Below are 23,103 nucleotides of genomic sequence, written 5' to 3'. Positions count from 1 at the left end.
GGCTGGACCCAGGCTGCCACAAAGACCACTATCTGGGCAGTAGATAGGCTCATTGCAAGTTGCTTCTAACATAGTTTCAGCAGCTAGTGTTAGGAAACATGATACATTTCTGCACATTGGGTACATTATACTTCCACCCATATATACATTTGCATACATACATATTTTTGTGATTTATACCTTTATATATAGTACATCTACTATATTTTAGAATTGCTTATAATAGCTTTTGCCAAACAAATATTTTTTTTAAAAGAGTTATTTATTTATTTATTTATGATAGACATAGAGAGAGAGAGAGAGGCAGAGACATAGGAGGAGGGAGAAGTAGGCTCCATGCCGGGAGCCCGACGTGGGACTCGATCCCAGGACTCCAGGATCACGCCCTGGGCCAAAGGCAGGCGCTAAACTGCTGAGCCACCCAGGGATCCCCGCCAAACAAATTTTTTATATTCAGTTCTATTCCTGCCCCCTCTTCCCCCTAAGATTTTGGGTTTCTGTTCTTGATTAGAAATGTCTTCTAGGGCTGCCCCGGTGGCGCAGCGGTTTGGCGTTGCCAGCAGCCCGGGGTGTGATCCTGGAGACCCGGGATCGAGTCCCACGTCGGGCTCCCTGCATGGAGCTTGCTTCTCCCTCTGCCTGTGTCTCTGCCTCTCTCTCTCTCTGGGTCTCTATGAATAAATAAATAAAATCTTAAAAAAAAAAAAAAAAGAAATGTCTTCTAGTTCCTCATTTTTGAGGAAGTTCTAAGATGATTTTTAGAGCTTAAAAAAATTCTTCTTAATACCCATGTGGAATTTATATTTGAATGGGATGCAGGATGATACTTCATTTTATGTTTCTTTCGGATGGATAGACATCTATTCCAGGATATTTATTAAGTCATGTTTTCCCAATGAAATTGATACCATCTTTTTTTAAAAAAGATTTTATTTATTTATTCATGAGAGACAGAGAGAGAGAGGATGAGAGAGAGAGGGAGAGAGAGAGAGGCAGGCAGAGGGAGAAGCAGGCTCCATGCAGGAAGCCTGATGCAGGACTCAATCCTGGGACTCCAGAATCACGCCCTGAGCCAAAGGCAGATGCTCAACCGGTGAGCCACCCAGGTTCCCAATACCATCTTCATTATGTATTAACTTTTTATACATTGCCACTAATTTAAAGTTCTTTTATGGCATTTATTTATTCTTATAGTAATACCTATTTCTATGTCATGTTGGTTTTTGTGCAATGGCTTTAGAGAGTATGTTCTGATATCAGTTGTATTTCTCATTGACACTGGAGAAATTGCTGCCTTTTAAGATAGGCCTGTAATTCCTGGAGCTTTTACATTGGTAATTCTGAGAAGCCACTCCAGTTACCCATCTATTGCCACTTTGCTTCAAGTCCCTTTCATTTTCTTTTACTCATTAACGGATTGTATTCTAAGTATTTTTCCTTTACAGTGAGTATGCTGTTCACAGTAGAGCTTGCTGGAGGAGGGGCATTGCAGGAGGGTAAGGGGCTTCTCTTCTTCCTTCCAGTGTGCTATGGTTTTAGTTTTCTTTTTGTTCCTACTACACTGTTGCTAGAGGCATGTGCCTCAGCCACACATCTAAATACAGTCTACTGACAAGCTTGCATCCCTAGCCAGTTTGGTAGCCACTTGGCTGAGTACACCAAGGCACCACAGCCCTAGTGGACTGGGCTTCTGACCCTCTAACTGCCTGAAGGTTGTTTCCTGTGCCCTGGGGACACTGTAGACCCCAGACCTCATTGCCCTGCAGGTGAAAAGGCTCCTGATGCCCTGTCTTCTCTGCATGCCTGTCTGCCAGCCCTGGCCTGCCTTTACCCCTAAACAGCTTTCGTAACACATTGTGTACCCAAGGCCTGGTGTTGCCTTGCTTATGAGTGGGCTCCCAGCACTGTGATTCCCTCTTGTTGCTTGCCTGATAGTCTTGTCCTTTTGAACTCTGTGGGGGTTTTTCTCTCTTTCCTGGCAACCATAGGCCGCCTCTGGCCTAGGGAACCCATCTAACTTCTCTCCCATCCAGTGGTTACAACCACATCTTCTCCAGGAAGATCCCAATCCCAACTTTGGGGAGGGGTTCCCTCTTCCAGGTTGTTCCTTTGGCACTTTCTTTTACCCTGGGGGTATTCCTTAGAATTTATAAGTTAACTGTTGTTGAATAGTCTTTGTATTAAGCTTTCCTTGCTCAAATTACCATGTGGATTTGATCTCTGGACTGAACCCTATTGATGCTCTCTTTAATTGAGGAAGAATTATGGGTGATTTGAAATTATCCAATCTCCACCAGCTTGTAGTTTACCTGGAATAGTGATTTCTTCAGTCTGATTGCAGCATCACGGTATTCCCTGAGCTTTACACTTGTTTCCTTAGGATATTTCGCATGTTTCACAACATCTTGAGATCTGGGGACAAGAAACAGCCCCCGTGGCTCAGCGGTTTAGCGCTGCCTTTAGCCCAGGGCGTGATCCTGGAGACCTGGGGTCGAGTCCCACATCAGGCTGCATGGAGCCTGCTTCTCCCTCTGCCTGTGTCTCTGCCTCTCTCTCTCTCTCTCTCTCTCTCTCTCTCTCTCTCATAAAAAAAAAAAAAATCTTAAAAAAAAAAAAACAGATGCATGATAGTATAGTAATATCAATGGCATTTATGCCAGAATGAAGTGGCCCTCAAAAGCTTGTTGCTATAATTCTTTAATTTTAACAAATACTTAATATTAACAATTTATGATATATAATGATATCTTGAAATTTAAGTAATGTTGAGAGGTATCTTGGGTTCATAATTACAGAGGAAAGCATTTGTATTTTCTTAGGTGAAAAACAAGTGAGGGATGTGGACAACAGGTTAGTAGCAGTAGAACCCATTAGTTTTGATGGTACCATCAATTCATTTTGTTCCCCTATGAAGCATTGGGGGATCCGTAAACTCTTGTTAATCTTTGCATGCTTTGGCCTTTGAGCTCAGACATTCCATGGTATTCACATTTCTGGTGCCTTCTGTTCATTGTTATCCTTACTTTTTTTCCTTGACACTTTTTCTTATTAAAGTTGTAGTTACTTTATGTCATTGAATCTACTGCCTCATTTGATCGTGGTTCTGCTGCTATTAATAGAGTCCAACCATAATTATCCAGAAATTTTATAACACATTTAATTCAAGAAATATTTTAAAAATAGGCACTGTGGGTATGGTGATTCAGCCTCTGTCTTCTGAGAATCTTAGAGTCTTGTATAGCTGAAATAAGCATCATGATCTAGAAGTTCTGTAAAGGGAAGTGCTTTGATATGACATCCTTACTGTCAAGTTTTTAAGTTTTGTGACACTCTACTTTTTTTTAAAGATTTTTTTATTGAAGTATAGTTGACATATAATACGATGTTTCAGGTGTACAACATAGTGATTAAACATTTACGTACATTATAAAATCAATATAATGAGGCTAGTTACCGTCTATCACCATACAAAGTTATCGCAATATTATTGACTATATTCCCTATGTTATATTTTACTTCCCTGTGACTTATTTATTTTATAACTGGAAGTTGGTACCTCTTTATCCCCTTCACCCCAACCACCATTTTGTTTCTCTTTTGTTTGTTCATCTCTTTTGCATTTTAGATTCCATATGTAAGTGAGATTGTACTGTATTTGTCTTTCTCTGTTTGACTTATTTCACTTATATAATATCTCTAGGTCTATCCTTGTCACAATGACAATATTTCATTCCTTTTTGTGGCTGAATAATATACCATTGTGTGTATATGTATGTGTGTATATACCATATCTTCTTTATCAATTCATCTGTTGAAAGACACTTAGGTGGCTTCCATATTGAAATTGAAATAAACATAGGGATGCATATATCTTTTTGAATTAGTGGCTTCATTTTCTTCAGATAAATACCTAGAAGTGGAATTGCTGGATCTTATGGTAGTTCTATTTTAATGTTTTGGAGAGCCACCTTAGTGTTTTCCAGTGACTGCACCAGTTTACATTTCCACCAAAAGTTGCAAGAGGATTCCCTTTTCTCTCCGTCCTTGCCAACACTTGTTATTTCTTGTCTTTTTGAGCCTACCCATTCTGACCGATGTGAGGTGATATCTCAGTGTGGTTTTGATTTGTGTTTCCCTGATAGCTAGTGATGTAGAGCATCTTTTCATGTGTCTGTTGGCCATCTGTTTGTCCTTCTTAGAAATATGCTTATTTAGATCCTCTACTCACTTTTTTAACCGGATCATTTGATTTTTTGGTGTTGAGTTGTGTGAGTTCTTTATCTATTTGGGATACTAACCCCAGTGACACTCTATTTTAACTGTGAAGATGCAAATAATTAAAACTAACCAGTCTAGGAGTGTTTTTTTTTTTTAATATTTTATTTATTTATTTGAGAGAAAGAAAACCTTGTTCATGAAGGGAGGAGGGACAGAGGGAGAGGGAGGAGCAGCCTCCCTGCTAAGCAGGGAGCCTGACACGGGGGCTCCTTCCCAGAATCCTGAAATTGTGACCTGAGCTGAATGAAGTCAGAATCTTAACTGACCGAACGACCCAGGTACCCCCACTCTGAGGAATTTTAAGAATCATGCTTCTAAACGCAGAAAGTATTCTTTTATATTCTAAAAATAAGAAACCATGGTGCCTGGGTGGCTCAGTTGGTTAAGGGTCTGCCTTCTGCTCAGGTCATGATCCCAGAGTCCTGGATTGAGCCCTGCATCAGGCTCCCAGCTCAGCAGGGAACCAGCTTCTCCCTCTCTTACTTCCCCTGCTCCCCCTGCTCGTGTGCTTTCTCTGTCAAATAAATAAATTAAATCTTAAAAAAATAAAAAGAAACCTCCCTCACACTTAACTGTCTTTTCCTCCTAATTTTTCTCTGATTTTTTAACATGATTGTGTGATTAGAGACTGCTTTATTCTTACTTGTGGCTATATCTTTAGTATGTAGAACCATGCCTGACATATAAAATGCCTAAGAAATTAGTTGAAAAGAAAGAAAGAATGAGTTAAAATTTAAGAGACAGAGTAGTTATAGGCAATGATGTCATCAAAGTCAATATCAAGGCAAAAATAAAGTTTGATTATACTTACTATAGGGATATAGATGTGCAGCAGGAAGAGTATAAATTCACAGTTTTTGGAGATCAATTTAAAATATACCTTTCTGGGACACCTGGGTGGCTCAGCAGTTGATGGTCGGCCTTTGGCTTATGGTGCGATCCTGGTCTGGAGATCTAGTCCTGAATCGGGGTCCCTGTGAGGAGCCAGTCTGCTTCTCCCTCTGCCTGTCTCTGCCTCTCTCTCTCTGTGTCTCATGAATAAATAAGTAAAATCTTTAAAAAATAAAATATGCTTTTTCCTAGGGAAAAAAAATATGCCTTTTCCTAAAAATTCTTTTTTTTAGTAAGTTTTACTACACACCTATTTTCCTTGCATAGGAGATATTTAGCAATGATTATTAGATGTTTTAGTCTCAGAAGTCTCCTTTCTTGACATCTCAAAGAACTATTGATGTACTTATACCTATTAATATTTACCATTCTAAAAGTTTAGAAATATGTATTAAATAAAAATAAAAGGTATATTAAATATTATATTGCTATGGAAAATAATTGTCAGAAGTGTGGTATTGATTTACATTTGTGAATCTCCAATGCTGGCATTAAGAGAAAACAGCTAGATTTTCATATCTGCTTCTAGATCTAATCTGTGATGATAGATTGTTTTGATTCAAGTATATGAAGAAAATTCAGAATCACACAGATGATTTAGTTGAAAAAGGGAGGAGCATTTTAATAGCTTTTCAGACAATTGAAGATAATCATCTTATACACCAAAATTTAGTAAGGGGTAGTTTCTTAAAAGTTTAATTGCATTATGGAATATGAAATCCTATCAACAAACCTTTGGTACTTTGTTTTATTAAAATTCATTAGTCTGTCTTAAATTTGAATGGATTTTTTAATCTATGCATGAACTTATAACATCATGTTGGTCATGTGAAAAATATTGGTTCCCAGAGTTATGCAGATCTTTGATATGTTGACCTATTTCATTATATCAATATAAAAAATAGTTAATATCATCACATATCTCTAATGAAAATATTTTAAATGTTAAGAAGCTGTCAGGCTCACAGTGACTTGATGACTTGAATTTCACCACTGATAGCAATGCTGTGGGGGGCACCTGGGTGGCTCAGTTGGTTAAGCGACTGCCTTCAGCTTGGGTCATGATCCCAGGATTGTGCCGCTGATAGGGCTCCTTGCTTATCAGGGAGCCTGCTTCTCCCTTTTCCTCTGCCTGCTACTCCCCCTGCTTTTCTCTCTCTCTCTCTTTCTCTCTGTCAAATAAATAAATAACCCTCCCCCCCCCAAAGAAACCAAAAAACCCCAATGCTATCGTAGTTTTCTTTGAGTTGTTGGGCTCACTTTATGTTTGTTTTGTGTTTTGTGGGGAGTTTCTACCAGATACCTAAATATGAATGGTTATAGTTTTTTTCCCCCACAGACTTTTGAAATAAGTGGTCTTGGGGCACTTGCGTGGCTCAGTGGTTGAACATCTGCCTTTGGCTTCGGTCATGGTCCTGGGGTCCTGGAATTGAGTCTTATGTCAGGCTCCTCCCCACAGAGAACCTGCTTCTCCTTCTGCCTGTGTCTCTGCCTCTCTCTCTCTCTCTCTCTCTCTGTCTCTCATAAATACATAAAATTTAAAAAAAAAAAAAAAAGAAGTGGTCTCAAGGATTGAAATTCAATAAAGTTAGTAATTTTTATTGCTTCATCAAAGATATTCTTTTTTTTTTTTTTTTTTTAAGATTTTATTTAAATCTTAAAAATTAAAAAATCCCTGCAGGGAGCCTCATCCCAGGACCCCAGGAATCACACCCTGAACCAAAGGCAGACTCTCAAACCACTGAGCCATCCAGGAATTCCCCATCAAAGACATTCTTAAATGAAACTGACATTTAAACATTTTTTTAATATGAGTAAGTGGCAGTCAGGAATATGGTGATTACAAGTAAGAATAGTTTGGTGCCATTGTCTTGATTCATACTAAGAGGTTTGCAGTTTTTTTTTTTTTGAGGTTTGCAGTTTTACTGTCATTGCTTTTAGGTGATCAATGTAGATGTCAATGCAGTGAAAAATGCAACTACTGTCTTAGTATTATTATGAAAATGGTTTTGACCTTGTTGATCCCTTGTGAGGCCCTTGGGAACCCCCAGCAAGTTGGCAGGTCACATTTTGAGAATGCATACATACACACACACACACAAACATAAATATGAGTGATAAATATGAGTGTTCTTTGCAGTAGAAGAAAACTGAACAAAAACTGGATTTTTTTCATTATATGATTGTACAGATATGCCATAATTTAGCCAATTAATAGAATTCTTTAGCTATTTGAAATATACTGCTGTGGTAAGATACCCAGGCTATATTTAAAATTTTTTTTTAAATTTAAATTGTTAATTAATTTATAGTGTATTATTAATTTCAGAGATAGAGTTCATGATTCATCAGTCTTATGTAATACACAGTACTCCTTAATGTCCATCACCCAATCACCCCATTGTTTCACCCCCCCACCCTCTATCGACCCTCAGTTTGTTTCCCAAGATTAAGAGTCTCTTATGGTTTATTTCCCTCTTTGATTTCATCTTGATTTATTTTCCCTCCCTTCCTCTATGATGCTCTGTTTTTTTTTTTTCTTTCTTAAATTCTACCTATGAGTGAAATTATATGATGGTTGTCTTTCCTTGACTTATTTTGTTAGCATAACACCCTCTAGTTCCATCCACATCATTGCATTTTTTGATGGCTGAGTGATATTCCGTTTGTATCATCTTTATCCATTCATTGGTCAGTGAATATCTGGGCTCTTTCCATAGTTTGGCTATTGTGGACATTGCTGCTATAAATGTTGGGGTCAGGTGCCCCTTCGGATCACTACATTTGTATTTTTGGGGTAAATACCTAGTAGCACAGGAGTCGGGTTGTAGGATAGCTCTATTTTCAACTTTTGTGGAGGAACCTCCATACTGTTTTCCAGAGTGGCTATACCAGTAAGCATTTCTACCAACGTAAGAGGGTTCCCCTTTCTCCACATCCTCTCCAACATCTGTCATTTCTGAACTTAGCCATTCTTAGCCAATTTTAGCCATTCTGACCAGTGTGAGGTGGCATCTCGTCATGGTTTTGATTTGTATTTTCCTGATGCTGAGTGATGTTGAACATTTTTTCATGTGCCTGTTGGCCATTTGTATGGCTTCTTTGAAGAAATGTCTGTTCATGTCTTCTGCCCATTTCTTGATTGGATTATCTGTTCTTTGGGTGTTGTTGAGTTCAATAAGTTTATTTTTTTTAAAGATCTTATTTATTTATTCATGAGAGACAGAGAGAGTGAGTCAGAGATATAGGCAGAGGGAGAAGCAGGTTCCCTCTGGGGAATCTGATGTGGGACTCCATCCCAGGACCCCAGGATCATGCCCTGGGCCAAAGGCAGATGCCCAACCTACTGAACCACCCAGGTGCCCCGAGTTTGATAAGCTTTTTTTTTTTTTTTTTAAAGATTTTATTTATTTATTTATGAGAGACACAGAGAGAGAGGCAGGCAAAGACACAGGCAGATGGAGAAGCAGGGTCCATGCAGGGAGCCCGATGTGGGACTCGATCCTGGGTCTCCAGGATCACGCCCTGGGTCGAAGGCAGATGCTCAACTGCTGAGCCACCCAGGCGTTCCTGATAAGTTCTTTATAGATTTTGGATACTAGCCCTTTATTTGATAAAAGACATTTGCAAATATCTTCTCCCATCCTATAGATTGTCTTTTGGTTTTGTTGACTATGCAAAAGCTTTTTATCTTATGAAGTCCCAATAGTTCATTTTTGCCTTGTTTCCCTTGCCTTTGGAGTTGTGTCTAGTAAGACGTTGCTATGGCTGAGGTCACAGAGGTTGCTGCCTGTGTTCTCTAGAATTTTGATGGATTTCTGTCTCACATTTATTTAGGTCTTTGATTCATTTTGAGCCTTTGTTTTGTATATGGTAAAAGGAAATGGTCCAGTTTCATTCTGCTGCATGTGGCTGTCCAATTTGCCCAACACCATTTGTTGAAGAGACTTTTTTCCCCCATTGGATGTTCTTTCCTGCTTTGTTGAAGATTAGTTGACCATATAGTTGAAGATCCCTTTCTGGGTTCTCTATTTTGTTCCATTGATCTATGTGTCTGTTTTTTGTGCCAGTTCCAAGCCATATTTTTTTTAAGACACAGAGAACAAATGTTGCACAGCAAAATGTTTATTAGTAAGATTATATCTGTGTTTGAATAGATATACGTAATTGTGTGAGGATATGACGACACACATTTATATAGTGTGTGTACCTTCTCAGGATGTGGGGAGAGGGATGTTTTTCCTCTTTATTTTTATTATTTTTATTTTTTAAAGATTTTATTTGTTTATTCATGAGAGACAGAGAGAGGCAGAGACACAGGCAGAGAGAGAAGCAGGCTCCATGCAGGGAGCCCGAGGTGGGACTTGATCCCAGGACTCCAGGATCACACCCTGGGCTGAAGGCAGGCGCTAGACCACTGAGCCACCCAGGGATCCCCTACTCTTTATTTTATACCTTTTGTACTATGGAATTTAACTCTATCCATATATCTTTAATATTGGGGGATACACAGCCCAGCTTTTTATTTTTAAAAAAAAATTTTTTTTTTAAATTTTTATTTATTTATGATAGTCACACACAGAGAGAGAGAGGCAGAGACACAGGCAGAGGGAGAAGCAGGCTCCATGCACCAGGAGCCCAATGTGGGATTCGATCCCGGGTCTCCAGGATCGCGCCCTGGGCCAAAGGCAGGCGCCAAACCGCTGCGCCACCCAGGGATCCCCACAGCCCAGCTTTTTAAACAATAAGCTTGTCACTGGGTGAAAGGGAATGGTTTCTAAATTAGTTGAGATTTGTAGCTATTATTGATATTGCTAAAAAGTTATCTTCACCTTTTCTCCACATCCTTGCATATTATAGAATGAAAGTTTCTTATTAATCTTGGTAAGTAAGCAATTTATCTCTCTCAGTAAATGGTACAGTCCATTTGTAATACTTGATAACTGCAGTGAACCCTGCAGGCTGCAGCTGTGCTTGTGTGGAGGGACTTCTTTTTTAATCATCCATCTTTTTAACTACTCTCACATTTTTAGTATGTAAATCTCAGCAGCAATAGTGAATCCTATTGTAATTTACACAACCATCAAAAATGTAGTTACTAGTCTGGCAATAGAGTGAAAATAACATGCCTTTTGAAATCAGATGGCCTTAGGCCCAAATCTTCCATCCATGATTTACTAGCCATGTGATCTTGAACAAATTAACATCTGAGTCTGTTTTATTATTGGTAAGATAGGGATAATACCTTCCTGTTCTGTGGATTACATCTGCAGTGTGTCTAGCTCAGTGCTTGACACATATCTGCTACCGTTAGCTATCCTTTGTTGCTCAGTTACCACTGATGTACCATATTCTCTTGTGTCTGTGACTTCAACGTTGCACTGCTCCACTGTGAACTTTGTTAGCCTTTCAGACTTTCAGATGTCTCCTTTTCTAGGAAGTTTTCTGTTTTCTTTAGGCTAAGTTTGTTGCTTTCCCTCTGTTTTACATCTTACCAGTATAGTATCTAACTTATTTTTTCCATTTTTTTTAAATTGCAAAACTTTTAAGTGTACAGGAAAAAACCACAAAAGAGTGATAAATGCTTTTATACCTTTCGCCCAAGTTCATTGATCATTAACAGTTTGCTGCATTTTTTATTACTATCTATCTCATTTTCTTGGAACCACTTGACAATAAGTTGCAGATATTGTGACATTTCACGCCTGTGCTTCATATTTCCCCCATAACCACAATCCCATATCACACCTAAGAAATTTAACTGATGACAATAGTATGATCAAAAATGCCATCCATATTCTTATTTCCTCAGTTCTAAAAATGTCCCTTTTAGGTTTGTTTGTTTTTGGATTTAGGATCATGCCTGTAGGTTAATCTAGAGTATTCCTCATGCATTTTTTCTTTTTTTTTGTCTTTCATGACACTGACATTTTTAAAATGTGTAAAGTTTTGTAGGTTTCAAAATCTTTTTCCTGTCTGATTGCTTTCTCAGGATTAGATCATTGTTTTACTTGTTTTATTGGATCTGCTGTCACACTTTGATTTCCTAGGAGAAAGAGAAAAGCAGCTGCTGGCAGTTAAGAAAGAACTGGCTTTGCACGGCCTATTCCTTCGACCTTTTTATTTCCTAGAGTTGGGCTGGTATTCACATCTAGGCTGTGTTCTCCTGTTGAACATAAGCAGTTTCACACAACAGGGACATTAGGTAAGGCCACTCTGTATCCTTGGATCAAGACAAAAACAAGACCACTTTGAATTGTGTCTGAGTACAGACAAAAACATGAACATTGTTAAAGTCATAAAAATGATCAAGCACATCTTCATCCTGGCCACCATAAGGGACTGCAGCTTCTTTATATAAATCATGGCCTTAGCCTGTCTTCATTCTTTTTGCCTCATAGTAAGATTTATTAAAATCGTAGAATCATAGAATTAGATAGAGCTCATAGAACCATAGAATTATCCCCACTTCCCGACAGCATCAAAACCAGGGCAAAGCCCTCACTTTTTTAAACCTTTCCCAGAAGTACCTAACATGCAAGTCCAAATCCGATAAGTCCATTCTAACACCTTTGAAATGTCCCAAGATTCCTAATACTATACATTTTCTCTTGTTGCAAGGAGTAATAAATCCAACTTGTTCATTTAGAGGTATGTTCTTGTTACTGTTGACTGGAAAGAATTCACACCCAAAAACCTTGGCCTGTCTTTGTTTTTATTTTGAATGAATTTTTGTTTCAGTTAAGAATCAGCATCAGGCTTTTCTAGCTAGTTTTTTACTGGTCAAGGGCAGCTTTTAGTTTCGTATAGCCAGCTTTTGATCATTGACATTTGCATTTTTAAAAAGTTGTCACTGCTCTGATATCTAGATGTTGTTCCACGTTAAAAAAAAAAAAAAAGACTATCTCAAAGACAGCTTATAAACAGAGGGAAAGAGAGAGAGAGAGACTTTATTTCCATTGATTTATCAGCTTATTAGAATATTTGTATTTAGTTTTTCGTCCCACAGCTTTTTTTTTTTTTTAAGGATTTTATTTATTCATGAGAGACACACAAAGAGAGAGAGGCAGACACAGGCAGAGAGAGAAGCAGGCTCCATGCAGGGAGCCCAATGTGGGACTTGATCCTGGGACTCTGGGATCATGCCTTGGGCCAAAGGCAGACGCTCAACTGCTAAGCCACCCAGGCATCCTTCCTCCCATAGCTTTTAATAAAGAAAGCATCATTGGGTAATTGGAGGTGGGAGGCTGGCTTATATATAATATATATATAATTATATATATAATATATATATATACACACACACAAATAATATCATATATAGCATATAATCCCACATAATAAATTTTCTTATGAAAAATATGTTTTGCATTTTCTTTTGGAAATGACCTATAATTCTTCTATTCTGTTCACAGGAAAACAATGACCCTGTGAATGGAAATTTAATGCAGTGATAAGCTCCTGTTTATGATCTGTCGTTGTTTCTGTTGTCAAGTGAGGTTTAGGTGCTTCTAAAGGACTGTCTACTAGAGAACAGCCCCCACTAAGGTTGTTGGCTACTGTTAGGATGAATGTTGAATCTTGCTACTTTCTTTTTTTAATTTAAAATTATGTAGCTTTGTTGAATATACTAAGGCCAGTAGTTATTGGATTAAAATTCATCTGCTTCTCTTTTGTTTATGCTACAAATACTATTTTTGTTGTTATTGTTATTCTGAAATATCTTGGGAACAAAAAAGTGAGCATGTTCTGTCATCTATTTGTTCTGATGATAGGATTCAGTGTAATTGAACCCTTTACTATATAAGCCTTTATTTTTGGTTGTGCTTGCTCCATTCTGAAAAATATTTTAATTCCTCTCCGTTTGTCCAAGTTTAGTGGAATGGAAATTCATAAAGATGTGTTTTGTTCTCTTTAGAAGTTGATGTACTCATTGCTTAACTAGCTTTATAGGGAGGTGGGATGAATCCCTGGTTACAGTTAGGGTTGAAGCTCCCATATTAATATGTATTTGTTTTAGCTACAAAACGAGATTTCTTAGTGTGTCATTAAATATTATTGAGTTTTCCATTAAAATTTCTTGACAAGTAGTTAATGCATTTAAAGATAACTTCAGTTGGTTTTGTGGGTTGAAACATAGTGTAGTATTTTGTGCATTTTCTAGATTTTTTTGTTCTGAGATTATAAATGTTCGTAAAATTATTAATATTAATTCACAGGCCCTGGAATTAAGTTTTATTTAAAGGATAAGCATATTGGACTAATAATCATAAGTACCAGTGTATACTTAATTTCTTATTTAGATAAGAGAAGGAATAATGGACAATTAGCTGTAATTTTAACCTATTTGGCCAGTGAGTTTTCCCCAAGACTGAATAACTTACATTGTTGTCAGGTCAGAAAATTTGCTTTACAGGTAGGGAGGGGCTCTTGGAAGTTTGTTTCCAGATAATATTACTGATAGGTGTAAGCTAGCACATCATTTTAGATTCTTATCAGGAGAATTGAGTTTAATTGAATTGTTGCATACGACCTGGGAAATAATAGAAACATAGATTTACCATAATGGTATTAGGTTTGGTTTCTTGTGATAAACCTTAAAACCTGGTAGAAGTCAATTTCCTTCTCATGGTATGAGACCTGAAGGTAGCTTTAGGCAGGATGGCTCCACAGTGATCAGAAATCCAAGCTCCTGACTTGTTGGCTCTGTCACTCTTTTTTTTTTTTTTTTTTTATTTATTTATGATAGTCACAGAGAGAGAGAGAGAGAGAGAGAGGCAGAGACATAGGCAGAGGGAGAAGCAGACTCCATGTACCGGGAGCCCGATGTGGGATTCGATCCTGGGTCTCCAGGATCGTGCCCTGGGCCAAAGGCAGGCGCCAAACCGCTGCGCCACCCAGGGATCCCGGCTCTGTCACTCTTAACCTGCCATGTCACAGTCCTTTCTGAGAAGGGGCAAGGAGAAAGAAGAAAAGGCTATCTCTCAAAGAGGTTTTTTAGGAAGCCACAGTATAATTTTTGTTTATATGTTATTGATCAGAATTTAGTCCGTGGCCCACATGTAACTGCAAAGCAAACTACAAATGTAGTGGTTTTTTTTTTTTTTTCTTTTTCTTTTTTTCTGGATTACTATGTCCTTGGTTAGAAATCGGGAAATTATTTTCCTAATTATTTTAGAAATAATGTTAATTAGAAATTATTTTACTAAGGAAGAAGGTGAAAACAGACACTGGGTTAGCAACTGGCACCCTGTTGTGTAGTATAAATAAAGCAGTGTTTTGAATGTCTGGGATCCTCTAATGGATTCCCTTTGGGCTGTTAACCTTTATTGGGCCCTGGGTTGATAAAAGTTATAGACTCGTTCCCTAGAAAAACCTACCTGTGGACACATGCATAGAATTTTGTAGGACCGTTGTCTCTGGAACCCATCCATTATGCTGAGTGGACCGTGTTAAGATCTTTTATTAATGAAAGATGGCTGTTTTCTAAGATGATGGACTGTTCCACTGTTAAGACTGTTCTTTTTTGAAAAATTTTCTGAATTTCCACGATTCACGCATACAGTCAAGCATGAGTTAATTAACATGCTCTGCGTGCTAGACACTGTGATGATACTTGAACATTCAAAGGCATCATCATTAATTTATTAAGTGCTAACTATGTGCCTGTCATGAAACTGGAGTCCTGAGTACATTGTTCATTTTCTCCATTTTATAAATGAAGAAATTATCTAAGATTTTATAGCTAGTGGATGGTAGAGCTAGTTACACCGGGTCTAACTCTAAAACCATTTCTTTTAGTTTGAAGTAGGTGCTTCACCATAAGCATGAGACCTTGAGCTGAGAGTTTTTAGTGATTCAGTTTCAAAATCTTGTCTTGGGTTATATAGCTAGGGATCTCTTTGTGCCTCAGTTTTCTGTTAACATTTTGCATAGTGGTTTAAAATGTTTATGTGATGATGTTCCTCTTTTGATTTTGTATTTTTTAAGCCTGTATTGCCATCAGTGTTCTACATGGCATGTGACAAATGCCAACCAGTAGTCTGATCTAAGTAGTACAAAATGGTAATATTTTAAAATGTCTTACCAGCATTCAAATTGTATATAGCATTAAAAAAAATTCTATGGAAACCACCTTTCGATCACCTTGTAAATCACAGCTCACTGGTACTGTGTGTACTGTCTTTTTTCTCACAAGCATGCTGTCACGCACGTTGACAGCGGCACACATGGAGTTTGGCTTAAAAGCTTTTTTGCTTCAAGCTGAGGTTTTTGACCCCACTGATATACAGATGTTCTCACAATTTCCTCTCTTCAGCCTCTTTATAAATCAAAAAGAGTGGGAAAGAGAAAATTATATGGGTAATTACAGTATTAAATTACTAGGGAAAACCATTTGAATTCTTTATAATTCGCTTTTCAACTTGAGTTTCAAATCATACCAGCTTCTTAAATGTTGAATTTCTTTGAGTATGGCTGCACCACTAATTTATCAGTTCATACCTCTGTGTCTTGTATCAGAAACATTATTGTCTTTTGGGGGGAGAGTACCGCTGATTCCAACAGTGCAGACTTGACTTTAGAGGATTGTGTAGTAAGGCAGATAGGCCTGCTGCTTCTTTCTGATCTGTGAATGTAAACTCTCAAAAAACCAACCTACCTTCTTCCTTCCTTCTTTTTTTTTTTTTTTTAGGTCTTGCTCCTTTATTAACCTTCCTTCCTTCCTTAAGTCTTGATTCTTATTTGATTCTAGGACGATTTGATGAAACTGTCATTGAAGAGAGAAGACAGTGTGCTGAAGATTTGCTACAGTTCTCTGCCAATATCCCTGCTCTTTATAACAGTAAACAACTTGAAGATTTTTTCAAGGTTTGATAGTCTTTCTGAAATATTTTGTACTGTATTAAATATTTTTGTTTTCTAATTTGTAGTAATGCAGGATTCAAGTTGTTATTTAACAGAAAATATAATTTACTATTGAATTTCATTCACTAAAATAAGAAGTTAGTTGCTAAACAATGTCTTTGACATATCTTGTTTTTAGTGTAGAAATGTGTAAGATTTTTGATTCATAGATTTAAAAATATTGATGCAAAGGGCTTAGAGATGATCTCATTCACTCCACATTATAATTGAAGCACATTTTTAAAAAATATAAGTATCATGAAATTCTAGTTGTTGCCTTCACTTTTTGAGGTGTCTTTCAGTGGTAGACTTTTTAGGATAGAAACCACTATAAGTTTGTTTTCACTTTGTTATTATTGTACTAATTTGTGTAGGAGATAGAACAAAAGTAGTCACTATACAATTTTAGAGAGATAGGCTAATACAAATTATGTGATCAGAATCATTAGATATTAGTGTTTTCAGTTTCTTGATATATAAGGTTTTCAGTTCTGAGTTCTTTAGAATTTTGTTTTAATTTTTTTTAAAGATTTTTTTATTTATTTAAAGAAAGAGAGTGCCAGTAGGGGGGTAGGGAAGCAGAGGGAGATAGAGGGAGAGAATCCCAAGTGGACTCTGCACTGAGTGCAGAGCCTGATGCAGGGCTTCATCTCATGACTTGAGCCAAAATTAAGAGTCAGACACAACCAGCTGAGCCACTCAGGTGCCCCAAAGTTCTTTGTCATTTTAAATAATAATTTTCTAATTTATTTTGCATTGAACCTGTACAGTTGTTATTTGATATCAATGTCTTTAATGACCACAGTTAAAAAAAAAAATGACCACAGTTTTCCTGTTGCCTTTAGACTTCTACAAAAAGCTAGGTGATTGTTCCATACTTGTTTTTCCTCTTCTTTAAATATATACTCATTTGTATAAATGTAATTGTTAGAATATATGAAGTATATGAATACTATATGAGTAGTGCGATTTTTAATTTTCTTGATGCCAGTGGATCTACAAAAGGAAATTAGTTTTTAAAAGTTTTTTTTTTAAGATTTTATTTATTTATTCACGATAGACAGAGAGAGAGAGAGAGAGAGAGAGAGAGAGGCAGAGGGAGAAGCAGGCTCCATGCCAGGAGCCCCACGTGGGACTTGATCCTGGGACTCCAGGATCACACCTTGGGCCAAAGGCAGGCGCCAAACTGCTGAGCCACCCGGGGATCCCAGGAAATTATTTTTTATGACCTATTTTAACTTACTGAAGACAGTTGATCCTTTGAAAGATAGTCTAAACTTATGACTTTACACTAATAGAAATACAAATAGTAATAGAAAAGTTTATAGTACCAATAAGATTTCTAGAGATGGACTTCATTGCTTAATTTTCCATCATTGTGTAAACAAGGCTGAAATGATGAATGTGGCTCTGCTTATGACATACCGCAGATCTTTAGGATAAAATGCCAAACCAAATTGATACAGTTCTTTGCTACTCTTAGTTACAACCCTATCTATATGGCAAACAGTCTATGCTTAAAGAAAAAGGAAGCATTAGGGGCGCCTGGGTGGCTCAGTTAGTTAAGCATCTGATTTTGATTTTAGATCAGATCATAATCTCTGAATCATAAGAGCCAGATCTTCATTGGGCTCTGTGCTCAGTGGGGAATCTGCTTGAGATTCTCCCGCTTGCCCCCCCTCCACTCACTCTCATGCACACATGTGCTCTCTCTCTCTCTCTCTCAAATTAATAAATCTTAAAAAAAAAAAAAAAAGAGAAAAAGGCAGCATTACTAAAAAAGAAGGGTATGGTTTTGTAGAAATTGTGAAAGGCAGTCATGCAAATTAACACATGCCAAGGGCTAAAAAAATCAATCTGGGACTATGGAAGTCAGATCTTAGACTTCGAACAATTTATTTATTTATTTTTAGAGATTTATTTATTTATTTGAGAGAGTGTGCGTAGGGTAGGGTGGGTGGAGGAGCAGAGGGAAAGGCAGAGACAGTCCTAAGCAGACTGCACTGAGTATGGAGCCTGACATGGAACTCAATCTCACGACCCTGAGATCATGACCTGAGCTGAAACCAAGAGCCCTGTGCTTAACTGCACCACCCAGGTACCCCCTGACTTTGAACCATTTAAATATGTTACTTGTTCATTCTGTTTCTTTTGGATATGAGAATTCCTGATTGTAACTGCTGCTGAATAACACTTTTTAGGCTTTGTGAAATGAGAGAAAGAAGAAAAGAAGGAAGACATTGGTCACTTTAAGGGAAGTCAAGCCAATCTTAGAAAATATATTAGAAATACCTTAAGTAGTGTGTTGGTCAGGAGAGAGATACTGATTTAATAATATTACAACAGTAGGGCAGCCCAGGTGGCTCAGCAGTTTAGCGCCACTTTCAGCCCAGGGCCTGATCCTGGAGACCCAGGATCGAGTCCGATGTCAGGCTCCCTGCATGGAGTCTGCTTCTCCCTCTGCCTGTGTCTCTGCCTCTCTCTCTCTCTCTCTGTCTCTCATGAATAAATAAATAAATATAATCTTAAAAAAAATTACAACAGTGGTAGTTAGTCTCTAAATAAAGATATGAAAATACGATCCTTGAGGGTTATTTAGCTGCAAGCAAAAAACAAAAAAGCTTACCATATTAGCTGAAATAAGAAAAGGGTTTATTGTTTCATACAACAAGAAGTTGAATGAGGAAGACGGGACAAGATTGGTACAGACCTTAATGATGTCATCAAAGCCTTAGGTTCCTGGTTTGGGGTGTGAAAGGAAAAGGGCTGATGAATGAATGAATACATGCATGCATGCATGCATGCCAGTTTTTAAAAGCTTTCCTAGAAATTCTACTTAGAAGTAGTCCTTCTTACGTCTTATAGGTCAGGTCACTGGACCAATTTTTAGTTTTAATGGTCTAGTTTATCAATTTTATTTCTTTTTTTTGAATCACGCTTTTTTGGTCATATCCAAGAACTTGGATTAATTAGCCCAAAGTCTTCTGTGATCTTTTCTAAAAGTTTTGGTCTTAGATTTAGGTCTGTGATCCATTTTCAATTAATTTTTGTATACAGTGTGAAGTAACAGTCTAAATTCATCTTTTGGAACATGAATATCTAATAGTCTCAGCACTGTATGTTGAAAAGGCCATCCTTTCCCCATTGAATTACCTTGGCATTGTTGCTGAAAATGAATTGAATGTAAATATAATGGTTTCCTTCTTTTTTTTTTTTTTTTTAAAGATTTTATTTATTTATTCATCAGAGATACAGAGAGAGGGGCAGACACAGGCAGAGGGAGAAGTAGGCTCCTCACAGGGAGCCTGATATGGGACTTGATCCCGGACCCCGGGATCATGACCTGAGCCAAAGGCAGATGCTCAACTACTAAGCCACCCAGGCGTCCCATGATGGTTTATTTCTTGACTTTTGATGTGTTCTATTGATTTATGTGCTTGTTCTTATAACAGTACTGTATTGACTTCATTATTGTAGCTTTATAATAAGTTTTGAAATCAGATAGTGTAAGTTGTCCCACTTTATTCATCATTTTTTCAGAATTATTATGGCAATTTTGAGTCCTTTGAATTTCCATAAAAAATTTTAGCATCAACTTGTCCATATGAACAAAAAATCCTGATGGGAGTTTGATTGGAATTCTATTAAATCTATAGTTCATTTTAGGGAAAATTGTTTCTTAACAATATTGTCTTACAATCCATGAACATGAAATAACTCTCCATGTATTTAATTAGTCTCAGCAGTGTTTTGCAATTTTCAGTGGATAAGTCTGCGCCTCGTTAAAATTACTATAAACATTTTATTCTTTTGATACCTTTGTGAACAGAATTGTGTTTTTAGTTATTAGCATTATGTTTTAAAGGTTTAATACATGTTGTAGCATATATCAATATTTCTCTCTCTTTGTGGCTATATAGTATTCCTTTGTATGGATCTGTGGATTTACTTCATTTTGTTTATCCATTCATCAGTTGAGCACATTTGGGTTGTCTCTCCCTTTTTGCTATTATTAATGATGCTGTTGTAAATATTGGCATATAAGTTTTTCATGTGGGCATATCTTTTCATTTCTCATAGGTACATACCTGATATTAGAATTAATCTGGGAGGATCTCAAATTTTAATTCAATTTATTTGCTTGTTATAGGTTTATTATGATATTCTCTTTCTTCTTGAATTGGTTTTGATAATTTGTCCCTTCCCAGGAATTTTCATCTAAACTGTGTAATTTATTAGTGTAAATTGTTCATAGTATTTCCGTATAATGCCTTTGGTTTCTGTAGGGATGGTAGTGATGTCCCTTCTTTCATTCATGATTTTGGTAATTGTATATTATTTATTTTTTTCTTGGTCAGTCTAGCTAAAAGTTTGATACTGTTGATTTTTTTTCAAAAGACTAACCTGGTTGGGGTGCCTGGGTGGCTCTCCATTGATTAAGCATCTGAATTGGCCCAGATCATGATCTCAGGGTCCTGAAATAGTTTCATATTGGGCTCCATGCTCAGAGCGAAGCCTACTTCTTCTCCCTTTGCCCTTCCCCTGCTCTCTCTCTTTCAATTGAATAAATAAAATCTTTTAAAAAAAAAAACCTAACCTGGTTTTGTTGATTTTTCTCTATTTCATTTTCCTCTCTTTTCTATATTTCCTTTTATTGATTTCTACTCTAAACTTTATTTCCTTCCTTTTGCTTGCTTGGATTTACTTTGCTGTTTATCATTTTTATTCAGTTCAATGCATTTTTAAAAATTTCTTCTGTGATTGTTCTGTGAACCCATTGGTTATTTAGAAGACTGTTCTTTTAATTTCCAAATATTTGTTGATTTCCTAATTTTTTTTTTTTTTTTAAGATTTTACCTATTTATCTATGAGAGACACACAGAGAGAGGCAGAGACACAGGTAGACGGAGAAGCAGGCTCCTTGAGTGGAGTCCGATGTGGGCCTCGATCCAAGGATTGGGATCATGCCCTAAGCCGAAGGCAGATGCTCACCCACTGAGCCAGCGAGGTGTTCCCCCTAAAATTTCTTTTACTGTTGATATCTAGTTTTGTTTTCTAATGGTTGTGGTCAGAAAACATGTGTTGTATGATTTCAGTTCTTTTAAATTTAGTGAGGTTTGATTTATTTCTTAGTATACCACCTGTCCTAGAGAATGTTCCATGTGTGCTTGAAAGGAATACATGTTCTGTTATCAGGTGGAATTTTATGTAAATTGTAGTTAGTTCAAATTAGTTGCTAGTGATGTTTAAGCCTTCTGTATCTTTGCTGATTTTCTGTCTAGTTCTATCAATTATTTTGAGTGAGGTATTGAAGCCTCCAGTTATTATTGTTGAATTTTCTGTTTGTCTTTTCAGTTGTTAATGTTTATTTATTTTGGGGCTCTGTTGGCATGTGCATGTGTATTTATTTATAGTGGTTATAACTTCCTGCTAAGTTGATTTTCTTAGCCTTATGAAATGTCCCTCTTTATCTTGAGTAATATTTATTGTCTTAAGATCTATTTTGTGTGATTTTAATATAAATCACTCTTTAATAAAGACCATCTAGGTACCTTTTTGTATGGAACCTCTGTTTTTATTCTTTTGCTTTCAATCTATTTGTGTTATTGAATCCAAAGGATATTTCTTACATGCACTATGTAGTTTGATCTTATTTTTTTTATCCAGTCTCAAAATTGCTGTTGTCAATTGGCATATTTATTCTTTTATATTTAAATATGCTATTTTGCCAAATGTTATATATCTCATATGCTTTTTGTTCTTTTGTTTCTCCTTTATGTCATTTTTTGCATTAGATACTTTTTATTGTACCATTTAAATTCCCCTTTTATGCTTTTTTAAGTTAAGAGGGTGAGAAAAAATATCAAGCAGACTCCCTGCTGAGAGTAAACCTGATACAGGGCTGAATCTCACTACCCTGAGATGACCTGAGCCTAAATCAAAAGAGTTAGATGGTTAACCCACTGAGCTACCCAGGTGTTCCCTAATTTATATTCTTAATGGTTGTTCTAGGGATTAAAATAATGCATTTTAATTTATGCCAATTTTCTTGAGATTAATATTAACTTAATTCCAGTAAAATAGAAAAAGTTTGCTCATAAAGCTGTAGTCAATCCTCCTTTTTTTGTGTTATTATCATGTATATCTCAAATATATTATACCCCCAACAATATAGTGTTATGATTGGATGTCTTTTAAAGAAATTAAGGAGATGAAAAGAGAAGAACCTATATTTATGTAGTCATTTATATTTACCCACATAGTTATCTTTTTTTGGTGTTCTTTATTTGTCCAGGTAGATTTAAATTACCATTTGTTGTCAGTTTCTTTTTTTGTGTTTGTAAGGTGGGCTTGCTAGAAACAGATTTTCTTATTAGTCTTTGGAAGTGTTTTTGTTTACCCTTCATTTTAAAGGAGTAGTTTTTCTGGATATATAGAATTATTGATGAACAGTGTTTCTTTTAGTATTTTGAATTTGTAATTTCAGTACCTTTTGTTTTCCACTGTTTTTTCTTTTTTTTAAAGGTTTTATTTATTTATTCGTGAGAGACAGAGAGAGAGAGGCAGAGACATAGGTAGAGGGAGAAGCAGGCTCCATGCAGGGAGCCTGATGCGGGACTCGATCCTGTGACCCTAGGATTACGCCCTGGACCGAAGGCAGGTGCTAAACCACTGAGGCACCCAGGGATCCCCTCCACTGTTCTTTATGAGAAGTTGTTTGTTATTTTTTTACTGTAGCTCTGATATAGAAGTATTTTTCTGTTTGCTGCTTTCAGAATTTTGTCTTTGTCTTTTAGTAGTGTGACTCAAGGTGTTCATCTTTTTCTGTTTATCCATTTGGGGTTTAATTTGTCTTCCTATATTGGTAGATGATTATTTTTCATCAAAGCTTGAAAGTTTTCTACCTCATCTTTTCAAATATTTTTTCCAACTTTTTTCTCTCCCTTGTCTGGTACATGTAAGTTGGTATGCTTACTATTATCCTTACAGCTCTCCGATTCTCTTACTAGGTGTTTCTTTCCTATGATT

At 36.8% G+C, this 23,103-nt stretch overlaps 1 protein-coding gene across 7 annotated transcripts in view; it reads left to right on the top strand.

Moving 5' to 3' along the window:
• The window catches only part of RPS6KC1 (ribosomal protein S6 kinase C1), a 177,125-nt gene that overhangs the window by 23,301 nt on the left and 130,721 nt on the right, over nt 1–23,103 (top strand). For 6 of the 7 annotated variants that reach the window (XM_072831090.1, XM_072831089.1, XM_072831087.1 and 3 more), the window contains one exon: nt 15,923–16,038. The exons of the other annotated variant lie outside the window; for it this stretch is intronic. In XM_072831090.1, coding sequence (XP_072687191.1) covers nt 15,923–16,038 — 116 coding nt within the window. The remainder of the gene's footprint in view (nt 1–15,922; nt 16,039–23,103) is intronic. 7 annotated transcript variants of the gene reach the window in all.

Source organism: Canis lupus, chromosome 6 (genome assembly GCF_048164855.1).
Source record: "Canis lupus baileyi chromosome 6, mCanLup2.hap1, whole genome shotgun sequence".
Lineage (NCBI taxonomy): Eukaryota > Metazoa > Chordata > Mammalia > Carnivora > Canidae > Canis > Canis lupus.
This window is presented reverse-complemented; position numbering and strand designations above follow the sequence as displayed.